General features: G+C 43.2%; 1 protein-coding gene across 2 annotated transcripts in view; it reads left to right on the forward strand.

Moving 5' to 3' along the window:
- The window catches only part of Vwa8 (von Willebrand factor A domain containing 8), a 322,019-nt gene that overhangs the window by 159,270 nt on the left and 143,023 nt on the right, over positions 1 to 19,726 (forward strand). For both annotated transcript variants that reach the window (XM_029541466.1, XM_021203139.2), the window contains exons 20-21: positions 2,206 to 2,277; positions 16,817 to 16,893. In XM_029541466.1, coding sequence (XP_029397326.1) covers positions 2,206 to 2,277; positions 16,817 to 16,893 — 149 coding nt within the window. The remainder of the gene's footprint in view (positions 1 to 2,205; positions 2,278 to 16,816; positions 16,894 to 19,726) is intronic.

Here is a 19,726-nt window from a genome sequence, read left to right on the forward strand (position 1 = left end):
CTTGTGGGAATCGGTTCTCCCCTTCCACCACGTGGGTCCTGGGGACTGAACTTGGGTCCTCGGGCTAACGGGGCAGAACCATTACCTGCTGAGCCGTCTCACTCGCCCTGAAAATTCTGTTATTTATACAAGAACATAAGGAAATAAAACTTGTTTTCAGTTTGGAAGGTTTGCTCGGAAAGGGCAAGGGAGAAGCCCTGTGCTCTTTGACCACCAGCCTGCAGCTCTGCTCATATCCCTTACCTGGTTCTCAGACGGGGCCCTGTGTCCATGTAGGCTCAGTCCACTCTGTCATATCCTAGGTGTCCAAAGCAAAACAGCCAGGAAGACAGAGAGCAAAGGACAGAGCTGCAGGAGGATGGGTACAAGAGAGAACCTGCCTGCATGCAAGGGCGACCAAGGGACTCATGTGGGCAGTGACCTTAGCCTCAGCTGCTTCACGTTGGTTCCAGCCCACCAGGCAGGTGTGAGGAGGGTGTGCAGTAGAAGGATATGAGAGCAGAGAGCAGACAGAGCCCGGGGTCTGCAGTGTCACCTGTGCAGGCCCATCCGGGATGCCTTTGTCCATTCCTCCAGCTGCTTAGCTTATTAGTTCCGGGAAGTACTAGGGCCTTGAGTTTGCCACCAAGTTTTCACTTAGTTAAAAGGAAGCAGCAAGCCCCAGTGTAAGTGATGTCCTAGGTCCTCCTTCTAGAGCAGTGCCTCTCAGCTTTCCTATTGCCACCACCATTAATACAGCTCCTCATGTCCTGGTGACCCCCAGCCATAAATCTATTTTCATGGCTACTTTATAACTGTCATTTTGCTACTGTTATGAATCATAATGTAAGTATCTTATATGCGACCCTGTGAAATGATTAATCCCCAAAGGGATTGCGGCCCACAGGTTGAGAAACACTGTTTTAGAAGGTAGTCATACCCGCATGCTATCAGAATACTCTTTATTTATACTGATAACCCAGTGCCTTTTGTTTTACTTTTTAGTGGCCCAGGAAGACAGTAAGCAAATGCAGTCATTTTACCTTAAACCGTGTTAAACCTTTACTTCCCCAGTGTTTCTAACTTAAGGAAACTAAGAAATGCCGATATACTCATTATTCTTGAAGGAAGGGAAAATAGCCTTGTAAGTTGTTATTTCTCATTGAAAAAAGAGTGAAAATATTGCAGAATTTGACAGATTTTGCGTGTAAAAAAAAATAAGTTCAAGAAAAGCAAGCAAGTAAAATTCTGGAAAATATCTGTAGCATGTATGCATAATAAAAGGTTAATTTGCTGTTTCCAAAAATAGAGCCTGAGTACCTTGAGCACTTCGGGCCATTGTTGATTTGATCCAGAAACCTAGAAGATTTAGAGTGTGCTGGGACACAGCTCTTCCTTCAGTCCCATGAGCCTTTGTAACCTACTCACAGATGTCCTATTTCTTAGTCTACAAAGAGAACGCAGCCTCCTCTGTGGCTGCTGCAACCAGAATTTCATCTTTTTTATTTTGTTGTGTCATAATTCAAGTGAAAAGAACTGGAAGGGAAAGAGTGCTTTTTAATTCTGACTACATAGCTTTGAAGGTAAATGGTTAAGCTATGTGTGTGAATGAGTGCATCTCTGTTTCCCATGCCTTCTCTTGACACACATACACACACACACACACACACACACACACACACACACACACACATTTTAGAAAGAGAAAGCTCAGAACGGAGACATTTGGTTGCTTTTGGTAGCCTTTGTTTGCTTATGCTAGCAATTTGTCAATTTAAATTTAATGTTGCATTAAATTAAAGGCAAGTCTACAGAGTTTAAATGCAAATATTTGAATTGGATTATAGAAATTTGTTGAAATATTGGTCAATAGTTTACTCTTGCTCACACGAGCTATTTGAAGTTGTCAATATTGATGACACAATTGATTACTGAACTTACTTATATCCACCTCATTAAACATGTTTTTAACTATAGCCAGGGTGGTAGTGCTTACCTTTAATCCCAGTACTAGGTAGGCAGAGGCAGATGGGTCACTGAGTTTGAGCCTAACCTGGTCTACATCGAGTGTATAGGATAGCCAGAGCTACAGAGAGAGACCTTGTCTCAAACAATAATACAAATGTATTTAATTGAAGTCAGTTACCTATTTTATTAGAATATATGTTCTGTACTCCTAGATAACATCCATATAACTAACTTTATCTGATTGTATCTTTTTTCCAGCACATGCTAGTGATGGAAGGCATGCTTAAAGACTTTGTCCTTGGAGAACACTTACTATTGGTTGGTAACCAGGTGAGTTTTGACTGGGAGCCAAGCACAGGGGAGTGACTGCCAGTACAGTAAGCTCATTTTGGGGGGAATAAGAATTTGGAAATTCTTCCTCCTCCTAATAAAACAATATATTTAAATTTACAGCATAAAACTCTTTACCATCAAAACAGGCATCTATACCAACTAAGACTTAGAATTATCCCAAGATTCAAAGTGTTCCCCATCTCCTGTCACACTGTCCATTTACCTCATGCACATTTGCAGCTTTCCAGCTCTGCGGCCCTAGTCAGGCTCTGTCTCCTCCACCTGGAGTGCAGAAAGCTTTCAGGCTGTAGTTGCCTCTCCTGCGCTTGCTGGGGTCCACTCTCAGCCAGGTCGGTCAGTGCAGCCCAAGTGTTCCCCCGTGTGCTTGCTGTAGTCAGTGCCTCACCACTTAGATAGAGCCCACATCCTAGCTGTGCCACATGACAGTGCAGGGCACCAGCTCTGCTCAGCCCTCCAGACCAGGCTTTGGTGTTCCTTCCTTAGCCTTGAACCACCCTAACCTTCCATGCAGGTTCTTGTCCTTTTGGCCTTTGTATGCCTGTCCTTCTACCTGGGGTCTCCCTCCTCAGCTCCTGGAAGGGAGCTGCCTTGTCCTGGGAGAGCGAGCTTCCCTTGCTTCTCTTCTCCCTCATTTTCTAGTTTCATGGAGCCAAATTTCCCATATAGTGACCATCCTTCCAATCTGTATGTTCCACAGGAACAAGAACCGTGTTTCTCCTGTCCATCTCTGTCCTGGGCTCCCCACACACTACTGCTACACTGTGGAGAGGTTATTCTGTATATGCTTATGTAAGGGATGGGCAGACACTCAGTATTTAGATTAAATCACATTCTGCTATTTTCGTCAATTGAATCATCAGACCCAAAGTGACCAGCACTTTGTTTTTAAAAGTTAATCTTAAGGGCAACCAGAAGCTTGGCCTCTGTGTGTGTGTGTGTGTGTGTGTGTGTGTGTGTGTGTGTGTTTCTTGTTTTGTACTTATATAAAAATGTAGATTCCTTATAGTTTCTCAAGCCTGAAGTTAAAATTTTAAATTTTATTTACTATTACTGTGTACATGCCTGTGTCTCCAATCGTGTTTGGAGGTCAGAGGACGACTCTGTCTCCTTTACCTTGTTTTGGGGCAGGGTGTCTTTTCAGACTCCAGGCTGGCTGCCCACAAGCCTCTGGGTCGCCTCCTCCCTGCAGGAGTTCTGGGTTTACAGGTGTGCGCAGTTTCTGCCTCCGACTCTCTCCCATACCCTCCAGGAATCAAGCTCGGGGACCAGGCCTACTCAGCAAGCTCTTGCCCTCGTGAGCCCACTAACTGGGTCTGTCGTTGAAGGCACAGATCTTAAGTGTAGTTTAGTTGGTGCTCCCATATGAGTGGACTCTGGTGAATGGCTCAGCTTCCTGAGGTCTAGCCTGGCAACATAGACAGTATGCACTCTGCTGGGCTAAAGATAACTCATGATAAAGCATAGGAAGGACTCCGCACCATGCTTAGTGCCAGCTAAAATAAGATGCATGCATCCTAGGGAAGTTTTACAAGCATTTTTTTTTTTTTTTGTATTTTCTTGGTTCATTTTTTCTAAACAAGAATTAAACATAAAAAACTATAATTCATGGTTATTTTCCCCATTTGGAATGTCTACCTACTTCTGTTTTACTGAGATTTTTGTAGGCTAATGAAGAGTGGTTGACAGGTGGCATTGAATCCTTGGTGGTCTTGTCTGACTGAGAAACGACTCCAGTCTTATAAAGCCCAGAGCTCTTTTAGTTTTTTAGTATAGTAGTATGCTTTTATTACTCTTTAATTTTTATTTTTTTAGAACTTTATACATGTGTACTATATCAACATCCCTCCCCTCCCCCTCCTCACTCTCATTCCAAAGCTCACAAACCCAGAGGGCTTTAAGAGTCTCGCTGTATATCCCTGGTTGGGCTGGGAATTATTATGTAGAGGCTATTATGTTCAGGCTAGACTTGAACTCTTAGATTCACCTACCTCTGCTCCTGAGTGCCGAGATTACAGGTGTGTGCCATCCAGCTCGGCTCAAGCTCAGAGTTCTTAACAGAATTTTTTCGGTGTGTAAAGCCTGGTGCACTTATTTAGTGTGTCCTTTGAAAATTCCTGCTGTCAAGTGAATGACGCTAGAAACAGCCATGGCTGACAACTCAGCAACAGATCAGAATGACAGAAAGAGTAGACTGAGCATTACACAGAGCAGCTGGGGCTTTGAGGATGGTTTCTCCGGGACACTAGAGTGCAAATGGCAGATTTCTAGAGGTTAAGGCATGATCGGCCATTTTCATATCAGGAGGATTTTCTGAGTTTTGATTATAAACCTAGAATTCTATCACCAGCATCTATTGAGTACCCGTATTGAAGAGACTTTTAGATTGGGTATTTCTGCTGTCTGTGTCTTTTTGTTTGTTTCTCAAGACGGTTTCTTTATGTAGCCTTGGCCGTCCTGGAACTACCTCTGGAGACCAGGCTGGCCTCAAACTTAGAGATCCACCTGCCTCTGCCTCCCGAGTTCTGGGACTAAAGGAGTGTGTCTGCGCCGCTGCTGCAGCCTTCACCACCAATTCCACCAGCAATAGCACTGATTATCTGTGTCTTTTACATTATCTAATAGAGAGTTCTGACTCCTTCAGAGAGTTGTTTGATATTGCCATGTCTGATCCTATTGTTTTCAGCCTGGCATCTTAAGAATTCCTCACCTTGAAGTCTGTTCTCAAATCTAAGTTTGAGTTGACTTCCTGAGTGGATCTTTGTCCTGGTGCTGTATTCCAGCCTCTGATCTTGGTCAGCATCTCTCCTCCATGCCCACCCCAGTCCCTTGTCTTTTGGTGTGTGTGCTCTTATCCTCATAGTGGCAATGTGCTGTTGTGGAAATGAAGCAAGCACAGAGACCTCTTATACGCCCAGGGTCCAAGACACTGAGTAAAACACTGTCCTGGCTCAGTTCTCTGAAGTGATAAATATACCACCATATTTAGGTTTCTGTCAGTATCTGGTTAGAGTCACAAGTTTACCTGCCCTGTCTGCCGGTGTGAGTGAGCCATTGAGCACCTGGATTTTACTGGCCTCCTCTCAGATGCTTTTGTATAGTATTTACCAGGTATTTGAAAAAGTATCATGTATTTGAGAAGTGTCTTAGAGGATTCCACATTTCCTACTTAGTAGACGAAGTATAAATATCAGTAATTCATAAAACATTAGAAGTAATTTGAATTTAAAATTTAGACAGATTTTTCTGAACTCTTCTATAAATGTGCCCCTGCTGGGCCAGTAGGAACCTAGGTAAGCCATGGCTCAGTGCCCATTTGCCTAAGATAGCTCAGAATCTGAGACAGACAGGAGCCCTATGATCAGAGCTGGGTTATCTTTGTGTTCCAAACAGTCACTAGTTAGCATTAGCGATGAAGAGTGGCATTTCATCACTGTATTTATCAATCAGAAGGTGCAAGTTGGGCCAACGTGGCTGGCTAAATGCCCAAATGGAACAGGATAAACACTTGAGCCAACTGAGTTCCATTCAAACTTGTTTTCAAGAGGTGCCATCCATGTGTGGAACAGGCAAGACTCTGGTTAGCCTTTGTCCACCTGCTCCTGACGGTGTGAGGAGTAGAGACTCGGAGGGCCCTTAGCAAGTGCAGGGCGAGGCTGGCTCGTTCTCTTTCTCTGCTCTTTATTCAGGATGGTATACTGTCGCAGTTACGGTAACTAGGTAACTAGGTCCTTCTTCAGTAGCTTTGAACACTAACACCCAGCTTTGTTGATCAGTGGTTTTCCTACCTCCCAATGTTTTTACTCCTGCTCATCTGTGTTCATGTCTGCCATGTCAAGCATCACCATGAGAAAAAGCAGGCAGAAGAGAGTGCAGGCCACAGGCTGTGGACTCTTAGCTCCCCATGGTGGTGTGGCTGTTGTTTCACTGAAAAGGTGAGAGAAAGCACCAGTTCCCATCACTGTAGCGGTGATCCATCTCCCCCTTCTCTCTTTCTGAAACATCGATGACAACTCAGGGAACAGAGAGAATGAAGTAAAACTTTGGGGCTTAAGTATGCCAGAGAAGTCAACAGTAGGTTGACATAAATGTAAATATACTCACTACTCTTTATATGATGAAGTGGTTATAGTTAAAAGCTGCCCAGCCTTCTGTTTACAAACAAGTGCTGGCTGGACTCCATGAGGAAGTTTAAGTTTTATTGTAACTGGAAGTATTTTAGAAGATTGTTGGGATACTAACTGTAAGTTTTAAGCAAGGGAAACTACAGGAAGTGAGTGTTGATTGTGAGGTATCTCAATGATTTTTACCTTTATTAGAGCCAATCCTACCTTCCCCCTTGCATATAGTTCCATCCTGCCTAAGTGTCTAGAGCATTAGCTAGAATTCCACATATGTCTGTTAGGAAGCCGAAAACAGGTCCACATACAACACTTGCCAAAGTAAATGAGAATAACATGGCTTATGTTCTACTTAGACAAAATACATTTTTAAGCTTCTATTTTGGGTGTAGGGTTTTATATCAGAGCAGTCTTTCTAGTAAATGAGGCAGAATCGCCACCCTTGAACCAAATGGGACTGGTGCCCTGGACTTGCACGTTTGGTCACTTAGGAGCCTCTGCTGCAGATGTAGGAGCTCTACACAGTGCCCCCTCCCCTGTAACTACAGCATGGCAACTTCCCCTGGTAACCAGGAGTCTTCCTTTTATATTATCATCTTAGCATGACATTCCATTCAACAAAAAGAGAGCTGTCTGCTCATCTCTTAACTGATGATGCTTAGGGAGGTGGGTAAAGGGAGTGAGTCCCCAGCTCTAGGAACACAAAGAGCAAACTTCCTGGCACCTCCTTTTTTGTGAACAATCGTCCATATGAAGCACACATATTTATAGAAATTGAGTTACTGGATCAGCCTATATGTATGTCATTTCATTTAATTCAAAGTCCCTATGATTAAATATTTGGGGATAAGAGCACTTGTGTAAAATAAATTGTTTTAGCTAGCCCATTATTTACAAGCTGCAAGCCTAGATTGTTCAGGTTGTGAGCTATTCTAACTTACATCCCAGTTGTATGTCCCTTGTTACTTGCAGTTTGAGCCTCGCCCAGGCTATTTCTCTTCCTTCAGCTTGTCCTCGGGGTCCATTTCTCCTGGCCAAGTGCTCACGGTCCATCTCCTCTCATGGCAGCCTCCTCTTCTCTGTCTCCTTTCTCCTCCTTTCCCTGCTCTCCCTCACTGGATCCAAGTCCTGCCTTTTTCTCTCTACTGCCCAGTCACAGACTCTAGCCTTTTATTAACCAATTAACTTTAAATTGGTGATCAAGGTTTACACACAACAAAGGCTGGAGTATGTGAGAATTCTCTTACTTGGGGCAACCAGATCTTGGCGTACAGGATTTAGCACTTCTATACACAGCACCAGACCAACCCCCCAGCATGCTTGAGTTCTGAGAGCAGCTGCGTTTTGCTAGACATTAGATGGGAACATATTTTTCTAATACCATCTAAAATGCTCGGCTACCCTTGCATAAGCATTATTTTAAAGCCTTGCCTGTTTTGTTTTAGAAGTTCAACTTTAATCAGCTACACAGTGTCATTTGGGCTTGGTATTAGGCAAGACTTCACAGCAAATCATCAGCATTTGACCTATGCTTAATGAGGTACAATTAATTATTCACAGCCGCTCCTACCTGAACAATCGATAAAATCACTTCTGACTTTTTTCATTTTAAACCAAATTTTTGTTATGTTTTACATAATAAAATAATAGCTGCCTGCTATACTTTGTAGTCTTAGCTTTTTAGTATGTTTCATGATGTTTATTTTTCCCTTGTCAAGATTCGCACGCTCACCTGCTCCCTCAGCCCTTGGTGATGTTGTTTTTGGTGAATGGCCCTACTTTGTCATCTTAGCCTGTGAACGTCCTCAGGTGCTTTGTTCTCTGGCAAGCCTTTCTAACTTGCTATTACAGAGAAATTCAGTATTGCTATTCTCTCAACATCTATGGCATCTCCTACTCAGATTCAATGTTAAGACAGCTGTGCCTTGTATTTAATTTCATCTGGAGTTGAATTATATAGTTTTCTTATAAACAAGGGTTAAAAGCAGTGATATGTGTGTGCTTTACAACTACTAATGCCTTTAATCATTTACTTAGTTCTACAATAACACTGTCCAGTAAAATAAGAGTTGTACTTTCTATATCTTCCCTATAAACAGACAAACTTTAAAAGGTTCCAGTATTTGTCCAAGATCACATAGCCACTTAGTGGCAGACTTAGATCTCCATTTTCTCCAATATCACACAAGTTCTATTCGGTAGATTTTAATAATAATAACAACAGCAGCAAAAATGCAGTGGCTGACTTTGTTGAGTAATTATGGTAGTCCAGGATAGAGACTGCACTTCGTACACAGAGTAAAGGACATTCAGGTTTTTCTTTTATATAGAAGTAGAGTATGTATTTATCCCATTCAACAGTCAATAACATCTTGAAAATCTTCTATTTCTCCAAAACTTCTGAGATTCATGTGTCCATGTGCGTTTGCACTTGTGTGAAGGCTAGAGGTCAGGGTCAGGCAGCTTCTCGGCCACTTTCCACTGTAGGTTTTAAGATAAGTCTCTTCCTGGAGCTCACTGATCGTGCTTGACTACATTGGCAGGCCAGCAAGCCCCAGAGATCTCTGGTCTACCACTCCAGTCCTGAGTTTGTAGGCATCTACTGCCATGGCTGTGCCTATGACATAGGTGCTGGGAACCTGAGCACTTGCCCTCACGCCTGTGTGGCAAACGCTTTACTGACAGCCATCTTGCATGTCATCTTGTAGTGTGTTCTCTTAGCAGATTTCTTAGTGGTCTCTTTCCCATGTTCTGCAGTCTGATTCCACTGCTGGTTGGCTCTAGTCAGTGTCCATCAAAGTCTGTTTGAGAGTCTGTTCAGTTTGATGTCTGTCACTGTGACACACACCTGAAAGAAAGGCTTGTAACAAGAAGAGCTCCTGTGGCGCCATTTCAGAGGTTTCAGCATTGGCCGACAGGCTTCATCCCACTGGGTGCACAGCAGCCTACAAACCTCCCGTTGGGAAGACTCATCTCACCGCGAAGGGCCCAGACTACATGAACCTCTCGGAGGCTCCTCTCAGTGACCTCCCTCCTTCAGCTAGACCAATGTCAGCTCCCTCATCATCCAGTCACCTTAGCGGTGCCCCCAGCTTAACCAGCCTTTAGTACATAATAAGCCTGGAGCCATGATTAATGTTTCACATCATAACAAAAGGATGTTTTCTCCTGTTATCTTTATTTTGAGAGAGCTTGTCCCACTTAGTATAAATATATTATATAGAATTATACCAATCTAGTGAGGGAACTTTATTAGAGTAAACTTTATTAAGCCCATTTAATTTCTTGATTAATTTATACAACAAAATTAAATTATATTCATTTGTTCTAAGCTAGACATAACCTTTTAATTTTATAGCATTCGATTTTATCTATTTTGCACTGTAAAAGTCAGAAAACATTTACTTAACATCAGCCAAGCAGGATTCTGTGACCATTGTTATTATTTCCTATCTTCTTCCCTTTACTAATTACAGGCTTACTGTGATCAGTTTTTTTTCTGTGGACAAAGGTTTCACAACTGAGTTATTTAGTATTAAGACACTGCACATATTTTGTGGCCAAAATTAAAGCATGTGTGAATTTTGCTAACTTGTTAGGAATGGGCCTAAGCAGGTTCTTCTGTGTTCATCAGGCGCGTGCCATGTTCCTACACCAGTGTAATTGTCTAATATCTGCAGAGGGACTGAACAGTGTGTACAGAAATGTTCTTGTCTGCGTTTCCCAGCTGGTAGTGACAGCAGGGAGCTGGGTAACTAAGCGTGCTACACTCCAGTAACTCCAGCAGCCACAACCCACGGCGAGGGCCTTGTTTTCATCGGGTACAGTGATGCTCACCTTCAAGCTGGGATTCGTGCCTTCCCAAGCTTTCTTCAGTAGTTAAGTTGCCTGGCTTGTATGTAGTCTGGAAACTTTTTGCTATTCTATCACATTCTCTCCACCATTTTAGTTTTTCTGCCTTGTGTTTCTTAGTAACCGTTTTTCCATGTTTGTGTTGGATTCATATTTTCTCGTGGAGGATGCGTTGATCTCCCTATCCCCTCCATGCTGGTTTGGTAGTGCTGAGGCTGACCACACTTCCAAACTTTCTTTACTATATATAGTAACCGTGTATTTCATAAGTAGATTATAGAAATACAGATTTTATTCCTGTAAGGAAAGGACCATAGCCTTTTGCAGGAAGCTTTATATGGGAGTCATGCCTTTGAACTCTGTCTTCTTTTCTTGGCCATTACAAGATCCATCTTTGTGAATATTTAGGATTATTTCCTGTTCATTTTTAGTAAAGTTGTTTTTCTGATTATATCATCTGCTTTTATTGAGAGAACTTGGAAAAATAAGAATTTATCGCTGATTGTATGGCAGCAATCTCCTTCTTGGGCATAAGACTAAAGGATATGGTAGTATTTAGAGACCAGCTAGCCTGTGCCTTTGTATTTAGATGGGCAAACCCGAGTCCAGAGGCTGGTTAAGCAATCTCCAGGTAAGAGCAGGTGCACAGATTATAATCCTGGTGTCCAAGCTCCAGTGTAATGAACTATAAGAAAGGTTAAGCAAAAGATTTGAAGGTTCACCATTCAATGAAAAGCTTCAATTTTAAAAAAAGCCAGTTAGAATTTTTTCCAGTTCTTACAATTATTTTACTTTGCTATTGTTTACTGTGTGTAATATTTAAGGACATTCAGTTACTTCTCTAAAATGGGACTAGGGACTCTCTTGAAAGATAATTTCTAAATATCATGCAGACTGAATCAGCATTGTACAAATATTCAAGAGTGAAGGGAACTGGAAAGAAGGACGAAGCCAGAGAGCAAGAGCTCTGCCTGTCGATGGCGCGCACTGGGACGCACGGAAAGCACAACTGCAGGGGACTGCCCCTCACTGGCTGCCCTCACTTCCACACAGGACAGTCCCAGATACTTGATCTGATCCATTTTAGAACCTTGTGTTGACAGAGATTTGTTTGACTCGGTGGCATTGTGACACAAAGCCTCCTGAAAGCAGTCAGGGGAGCCACCTCTTGATGTCTGTTTTGTGCGATCAAATATGAGGTACAGCTACAGCACATGGGGTTATCTTCGGTTCTCCATGGCCTAGAACTTAATTTAAGCGTGCTCCCCTCCAAAACAGGCGTGTTACTGCCTCCATGTACATGGCTGGTGTGCGCATGCGAGCCATTGTGCACTGAAGGGGTATTTGTGTATGCGCAGCAGCTCTGTAAATGTTAATCTCCACTTTCAGTACAGAGCATCACAGAAACTTTCATCATAAAGAACAGAAGGCACCGACAAGAGTTGTCTGGCCCCCTAGGAAGAACAAAGTACAGGACTGGAAGTCACCAATAAGAGGCGACTGTCCCCTTAGGAAGAGCCAAGTGCAGGGCTCCAACTTCCTCCCCTTTCCTTCAGTTCTGGGGCTTCCTACCTGAAGGTTACACAGGAGTCAGGAGAGGGACATCTGAGGGGGATGCACTCTTGCTGAGGTGCCTGACTTTACTGGTGTCCCCTAGGGCATGGCGGTGATCTAGGAAGATGGATGGGGGAATTCTGAGCTGAGGGTTGGAGGAGAGAAAACAGCATAGTCAGGCTAAGCTGCGGAGAAGTGAGGACATCTGACCAGAAAGCTGAGCAGGGGCTGGAAAATAGCAGATGAGGTAGGATGAGCCTTGTAGTCAGCTGTTTTAGGGACAGGAGGCTGACAGGAGCCCACAGCAGTGAAGCGAGCGAGCGTCAGCCTCAGGTTGCTTTGCTGAGGAGCCTCTTCAAGTCCTGTCACTGATGTGAAGTCTCACACTTCAGTCTCAGGGCCCAAAGCCATTTCTGGGTGACTTTCCCTCGGCCTGACTTCTACTCTTCTTAGCCCTTTTCTCCTATTCTTTCTCTTCTTTCCCTCTGTGATAGAATACAAAGAGAGTGTTCAGGAAAACAGCCTTAGATCCCTTTCCTCTACAGAGGGCTTAATTGCCTGAGTACACAGTTTAACTAGAGTAATAAGACTCATAAGTTCCAAGTTGTGACCCCGAGCTCCCCGAGCTGGAAGATTGTAGAGTTCCTGCCTTTGGTTTGAGTTCTGCCTGTGAGCTTCCTATCCTCTGTTACTCCTGCCCTTCTGAGGCCACCGCCTCCTAGTATGCTGTCATGAAGGGCTCAGCAGGGCAGTGATGGGGAGAAAAAAGCTGATTTCATGAGATCTCCTATACCTTCACCTTTTCAAAAAGTTTTACTCACTAAATATATTCTCAATACCTATGTAAGAATTTCTTTTATGTTAATTTTATTAAAAGAGACAAATTGCATTTATAGAATAGTGGCTAGTAAGTAAAGATAAATTTGCACAGGGATAAAGTGAAAATATTAGCAGGTAATTTTTTAGCAGTTACATACTAAATAATGTTTTATTTTCTACATTTCCCAGTGAGAAAAGGGAGTGCATGTAATTGTTATGACAGAAAACTTAGACATTATTTATGTACTTATTCAATTAAAGTACTCCTGAGGATCTTCTGTTCTAGACAAAACTGATGGGAAGGAACACACAGCTGTAATTGTTTCATTTTGCTCAGGATATTTACAGAAATTCCTTCCTAGATTATTTTGTCAGCATTTCCTCGAAGGAACTGTGAGAGCCTCTTAAAGTGAAGTAGGAAGTGACCCAGTGAGATCTCTGCCTTAGGAAAGGAGCCGACCAAAGTGCGGGGTGTGCTGTGCTGTGGTGAGGGTGGAGGTAGGGAGGCAAGCAGGAGGGTGTGCAGCTCTAGAGTCAAGACAGGGAATTGAAGAGGAAGAACTAGCTGTGGGAAACAGGCACTTCAAAATAAACATGTCCAAAATTAAACTGCCTTTGTAAACTTCCCTCCCCTACCCAGCAACCCCACATCTCCTCCCCCGTTTTTTTTTTTTTTTTTTTTTTTTTTTTTTTTCTCAGCTAACGGCCTCCTCTTAGCACTCTCAGCCCAGGATGAAGGCTGATGTCTTCATCTCCTTACCCTCCATCATATCCTCCATCGTGATGTTAGCAGTTTCCTGACTGTCTCTGTGACAGACTGTCTGTTGACGTCCCTGTGCTCCTGGACTTAGGCCGTCTTCATTATGGAACCCTTTAAAGAGTTTCCCCACTGCTTCCCTTGCTCACTTCTTTCTCTCTGCCATTCCATCAGACTAGTTTTCCAGAGCTGACCGGCTGACTCGACCACTCCCCAGCCTCAGTGGCTGCTCTTAGAAACAGTGCAGATTCTTGGCTGCCTGGGCTCTGCCACACTTCGAGCCACCTCCCTATACAGCCTGTTCCTTGCAGCCCCTTCTCCACCTCTGTGTGGTCTTTGACTTCTTGCAGTCCTCTCTGGATCATAGAACCTACAAGTCTCCCCTTATAGCATTCTCTCTACTAGGACACCCCTGCTCCCGCTTCCCCATACCTTCTAATTTCATGATTACTTTAAATCAAATCTTCCATGCACTGGCTTTCCCCCGGTCTCAGGTTAAGACTCAAAGCATCTTGGATGCCTCATTTAGCCACCTTCACTGTGAACCTCAGCAGTGATCCCGTGTGATCTGTATTGCTCAGGAAATGACCCAGGAAAGCCACGCTTTCACTTCCAGTGAGTTTGCAAGTATCTAGGAAGCAAAGGAGGATAAAGAGCAAGTAGAAAGAAGCAGCAGCTCAGTACCAAAGCACTACTAAATCCGATGCTCTTAACCGCCAGCACAGACAACTGGAGTAGACCAATTAAGAGAGCAAACAAACAAAAATAGCAAATTTGGGGGCTTACAAACATCCTCTAAAAATTGTAGCCTCATTGAAACAGCCAGCTGGAGGCTTCCATAGAGAAAGTGTCTCCTTTGGTGCGTTTCTTGGAATGAGTATGAATGGACATATAGAAACTGTAACCACACCTGGGCACTTAGAGTCATCTCGCAGAAACTGCCGTTCTGGACTGAAGGCCCAACAGAGCAGAACAGTCTCTCCATGAGTGAGCTTGGCCTTCCCTCTTCCACACAGGCGTTTTGTTCTATGGGATAAGCAACAGCGACCTCTTTAGGGAGTGTCCCCCTTCTGGCTGTTCTCAAGGTGTGCTGCTTTTCCTTGGTGCTAATTTTAGTTTTCTTTTGTTAGAGTAAGGAGGCCAGCTATCACAAGACAGCGGATTTGAAGAGGGCCTCCCTGCTCCACCTGCTTTTAAAGTTATTTGTTTTGATATTTGAATCTTGAGACAAGGTCTCTCTTTCTAGCACTGGCTGGCTGTTCTAGAACTAGTTGTGTAGACAGAGTTGGCTTCGATCTCACAGAGATCTGCTTGCCTCTGCCCCTCTCATTCTGGGACTAAGCGCATTTACCACCACACTCCATCCAGCTGTCTGCTTTTAAGGGGCTTGAACAGCACATGATAATTTACAATATAATATATATTACAGCCTGTCTGTATGAAGTGTTGTATCATATATGCTGTCATATATATTATATATGCTGTCATCTCAAGCTCATTCAGGACAGCACTCAGCCTGTGTACTCATGGAGCTGATAACTGAGAAAGGAAGAAGAGAAGGAAGGGAGGAAAAAGACGGGTTTATACTAAAGTCCTTACCTTGAGTGGTGGAATACAGAGCAGTGTTGTCCTGCTAGGCATAAAAGTGTGCATGGAGTCTGGTGAGTGCAGCCTGCACATCCCTTCAGTTGGCAGGAACAGGGGTCTCCAGTGCAGCCAAGCAACCAAGTGTGGACTCTGCATAGTGACAGGGCGTGGGAGTGAAGTGACACCCCAGATGCTGTGGAGCAAAAAGACAGGAGGTCAGTGTGCTAGAGACCCCAAGGACACAGCAAGGAGCTGCTCCCATGCATGGGGCATCTTAGCCTCTGCCTCTGCCAGGGCCTCCAGGCTCTGCTGTGATGGCTAATGAAGAGGCAGAGCTCCTGATGTTTTTCAGGACTCAACAGCTTTTAGATTTTTGCTGTTTCTGGTGTTACCTTGAGTCTGTGATGTTTGCATTTCTCTGTGCTTACTGAAATTAAAAGAACTGAAAGTTTTAACATAGACATCTTCATCATCTGATTTTATCTATTTTAAACTAAGTTTCTTACAGCATGCCATAAAAGCTTCCATGCTGTTGTAATTGACATGCAGATGTGCAGGTGTAGTTCTCCTTATCTGTGCTAGGCTTACATTTTTGTGGGTGAAATCCATGTAGACACTAAGTCAGTTCCTAAGAGAGGAAATGACCCAGTATCCCTGCACTAGTGAATCTGTCAGCCTGCTTCTCCAGCTTTCGTAACAAATGTGAAGCTTTGAGGATGACTTCTAGGAGTGAGCAAGGATGTAGCTTGAGGCCCAGATTGTCTAAATGAATTTCATACTGAAAAACATAACCTGCTGCACAAGAACTAAAGTGATGGGCATCAGGGTCAAACACCTAGAACTGAATCCTGTCAGTGACTGTGATTAGTGTACTGCTTAGCATTTCTGAGCCTTACTTTCTGGGTTTGTGAGATTAAGACAATCTTATTTCCTAACTGATGGTGCCACAATTGTGTGGTGATTAAATGGCACATAAAAACAGAGACCCTGAGACAGTATAAGAAATTAATGCTGTTATTGATATTTCCCACGATTCTGAACTCAACTCTTTAACTGTTGCTCTTCACACACAGCCTAGTGGTTAGGTTGTAGGGAGGTAATGTGGGCACATGGTCTGCCTTCTACAGAAGATCAGTAGCTCCATCATGAGTCAGAGGGAAGGAGGGCACATCTAAGAAGAGCACATACGGCCAGACTATGCTAATGCGCCCAGTGTTAAAGTCCCGGAGTTTTAAAGGACAGGACTAAATCAAGAAGAACTACAGTGTTCTGTTTCTCTTTCTATTACTGAAAAATGTATTTCTGAGGAACTGAAGAAGAGTATATATATATATATATATATATATATATATATATATATATATATNGTGGTTCATCCCCAAGATCTCAGATAGATAAACATCACGAACATAAAACATATTACAAACTTAAAATTTCACAGTCTTTACCAATTCAAACACTTTAAAAGCTATCTCTGTAATATATATATATATATATATATATATATATATATATATATGATTGCCTTTGATGGCATTTTATAACCTGCAGTCTTCAATGTTCTGTGGTAATATGAGACTTAACTGTGCAAACATAGGTCAAGAGGTAGACGCCAGCATCTGGTCTTCCTCTCATAAGATCAGCATAGGGATGCCACGCTTCAGAGTCAGAGTGAGCCTTCAGTGGCCTCTGTCACAGGTGATGTGCTGTGCATGTTTGATGATTTGGGTTTTAGTAACAACAAAAGTAGTAGACCTTTGAAGAAGTAGCTTGCCAGAAATTTACCTCCAAAGCCTCTTACTGTTTAAATCTGTTTATATACTTGCAGGGTGTAGGAAAGAACAAGATTGTAGACCGATTCCTTCACCTGCTCAACAGACCCCGAGAATATATCCAGCTGCACAGGTAGGAGAATCGTCCATGAGGCCTTTAATCTCTGACTAAGTTAGTCATCTCTCTCCTCCTGTGAATTACATAGACTCTCCTAAAAGCCTGCTTTATAAGCCAGCTTCCTTCCCATTCTTCAATCTCATAGCTCTCCTTTCCTTAAAACGTCATGAGGGACAAAGGATGGCTCAGGGAGAAGAGCACTGACTGCTCTTAAAGAGGACTCAGGTTTGCTCCCCAGCACCCACATGGTGGCTCAGAGCCCCCTGTAGCTCCAGTTCCAGAGGATTTAGCACCCTCTTCTGGCCTCTGCACATGTGTGGTCCCCATACTCAGGCACACACATAGACATAAGTAAATCTCTTTTAAAAGGTATTGAATTATGGATACCCTGTAAACACAAGTTGATAGATGCCTTGTGCACAAAGAGATGCAGCAGGTCTCATCAGCATCAGGACACTCAAGTTGGAAGACATGTGGTGCCCAAGCCCCTGCTCCTACTCAGAAGCTAAGCTGGCCGACAGGGAGAAGCAGCAAGCTTTGTGGGCCCCATGGTGGGGTAAGGAGCACAGACTATGGAAGGGACACCGTATCTCTTGCCTTTCTTAAAACACTGTGTGGATGACTTAGTTTTGCATGGTTGGAATAGTGTGGTTCAGGGATAGCTCTTAAACAAATGAGATTTCTCAGCATGAGTTGTTTAAGCTGTCACAGTGGACTGGTTCTCATTTTAGAAGTCGAATGGAGGCAGCAGATGTACTAGGAACTAAATACTGGAGCAAATCAGTACACAAGCGAGACACACACACACACACACACACACACACACACCAAGTACTGGGCAGCTTAAACCTAGTGTCATGGAAAGAACACTGGACTGTGTTAAAAGGATGAGTATCTGGTTTGAGTTCTTTGCTAAATAATTATGAGTTCCCGAGAGAAATTTTTAGAGTAAGAACAGTTAGCAGGTCAAAGGTCAAAGAGAAAAGTTCTAAAGGAAAGTTGAGATATGATAAAAAAAAAAATAGTAAAAACAAAGCAAACCAAAACAAACATTCCATCTCGGAGTTCATACCCTTGACGGCCCTAGTGGAAGAAGAGCATCTTACCCTGAGGAGCCCTAGCCGAAGCAGAGCATTAGACCTGGGCAGACCCCAGGCCCAGGGAACAGCACCACCCTTGGGATTCTGTGAGCTGAGCCACAGTCACCAGAGCCTACTGTAGGTGCTGCGGTGGTTAGACATTAGCCTATGCTGCGTATGCTTTAGAAGTAGGTTTTTTCATCCTTTCAAGAGCCATTTTGGACCATCCTGAGCCTAACAGGAACATGAAGAATACAGGCTTGCTGCTGGTGGATGCGGCACACACCTGTAGTAATGAGGAGACTGAGACAGAAGGGCTGAGTTTGAAGAGCAGCCTGCTCTGTATAATGGCCTGAGCCAGAGGAAAGGGCAGAGGGATAAAAAGGGAAGAGGGGAGAGCCTAGCTCATCCGTTATATAATGCTGGAGCTTTTTTCACATGCAAAACAACATTAAAAATGAAAGAATGGATATTTTTGGAGGCAATGAGGAATGTGGGACATAGAAGCAACAAAATTAATAAATATGCACTTAAGATGATGGAATTAACACAGAGCAATTATAAAATAACCACCATAAATATTTTCAAGTATTCTAAAAGGGAACTGAGGATCAGAACAAGACAATAATTAGTTTAAATCCAGAATGAGAGTGAGCAACATGATATCAGCACCTGAAGTCTCAGAGGTGGAGATGGGGTAGAGCGGGACGAACAACATAATATCAGCACCTAAACTCTCAGAGGTGGGGACAGGGTGGAGCGGGAAAGTGTTTGAAGAGGTAGCAGCAAGAAAGTTCCTAAAATTGCTGTAATAATAATAAATCATCAATAGCCCAATGGATCTCAAGTATAGTAAACAGAAAACCAAAGCCTGCCACATCATAACCAGATGGCTGATAACCAAGCGAAAATATCTAAAGCCATTAAAGTTGAAGAAAATGTACTGAACAATAATAAAAATGACTGTTGACTTCTTATGCGCAATAAAAATGAAATGATTTGATCAAATGGTTGCTTTGCCTTAAACGGAGAAAGTTTTGAATAGCACATTAAGAAAAATGCTCTTTTATATAAAGGAAAACACATATTTTTAGAGCAACACACATACACACACACACACACACACACACACATCAAATAACTTGTAAAGGGATAGTATGGGGCTTTGGGGGATGGCACAGTGGTTGTGGCATTTGCCATACAAGCGTGAGAAGCAGAGTTAGGACCCTCACATCCCCAGCAGCCACATAAATGCCAGATATGGCAGCCTGTCTGTCACTCCAGCCCTTGTAAGTCAGACACAAACGAGGCCCAGAGCTGGCAAGCAAACTAACCATGCTGGTAAGTTCTCAGCTCGATGGAGAGTAACCTAGGAAGAGTTCTGACATCAACCGTGGGTCTCCTCCAGCACATGCATAAGCACATGCGCCCACACAGTTGTAAGCATGCACACATACATATACACTAACGGTAGTGACCATATGGTGTGATCCCAAGGATATACGAAAAGTAATGGCCTCACTTTTATTCCTGTTTGTGCTTGTTATGGTTGTTGTTTGGATTTGGTTTTGTTTGGGACATGTGGATCTATGTCCTGGGACTGGTTATGTTGCTCAGGCTGATCTTGAAGTCAGATCTGCCCACCTCTGCCTCTGGTGCATGGATTAAAGATATACACCACCATACTTAGTTAATAATCTTGTTCTATTCAAAGAAATTACTATTATTTTGTCTTTCTTTCATTTTAGTAATTGCTGATTTTTGTCTTT

Source organism: Mus pahari, chromosome 8 (assembly GCF_900095145.1).
Source record: "Mus pahari chromosome 8, PAHARI_EIJ_v1.1, whole genome shotgun sequence".
Taxonomy (NCBI): domain Eukaryota; kingdom Metazoa; phylum Chordata; class Mammalia; order Rodentia; family Muridae; genus Mus; species Mus pahari.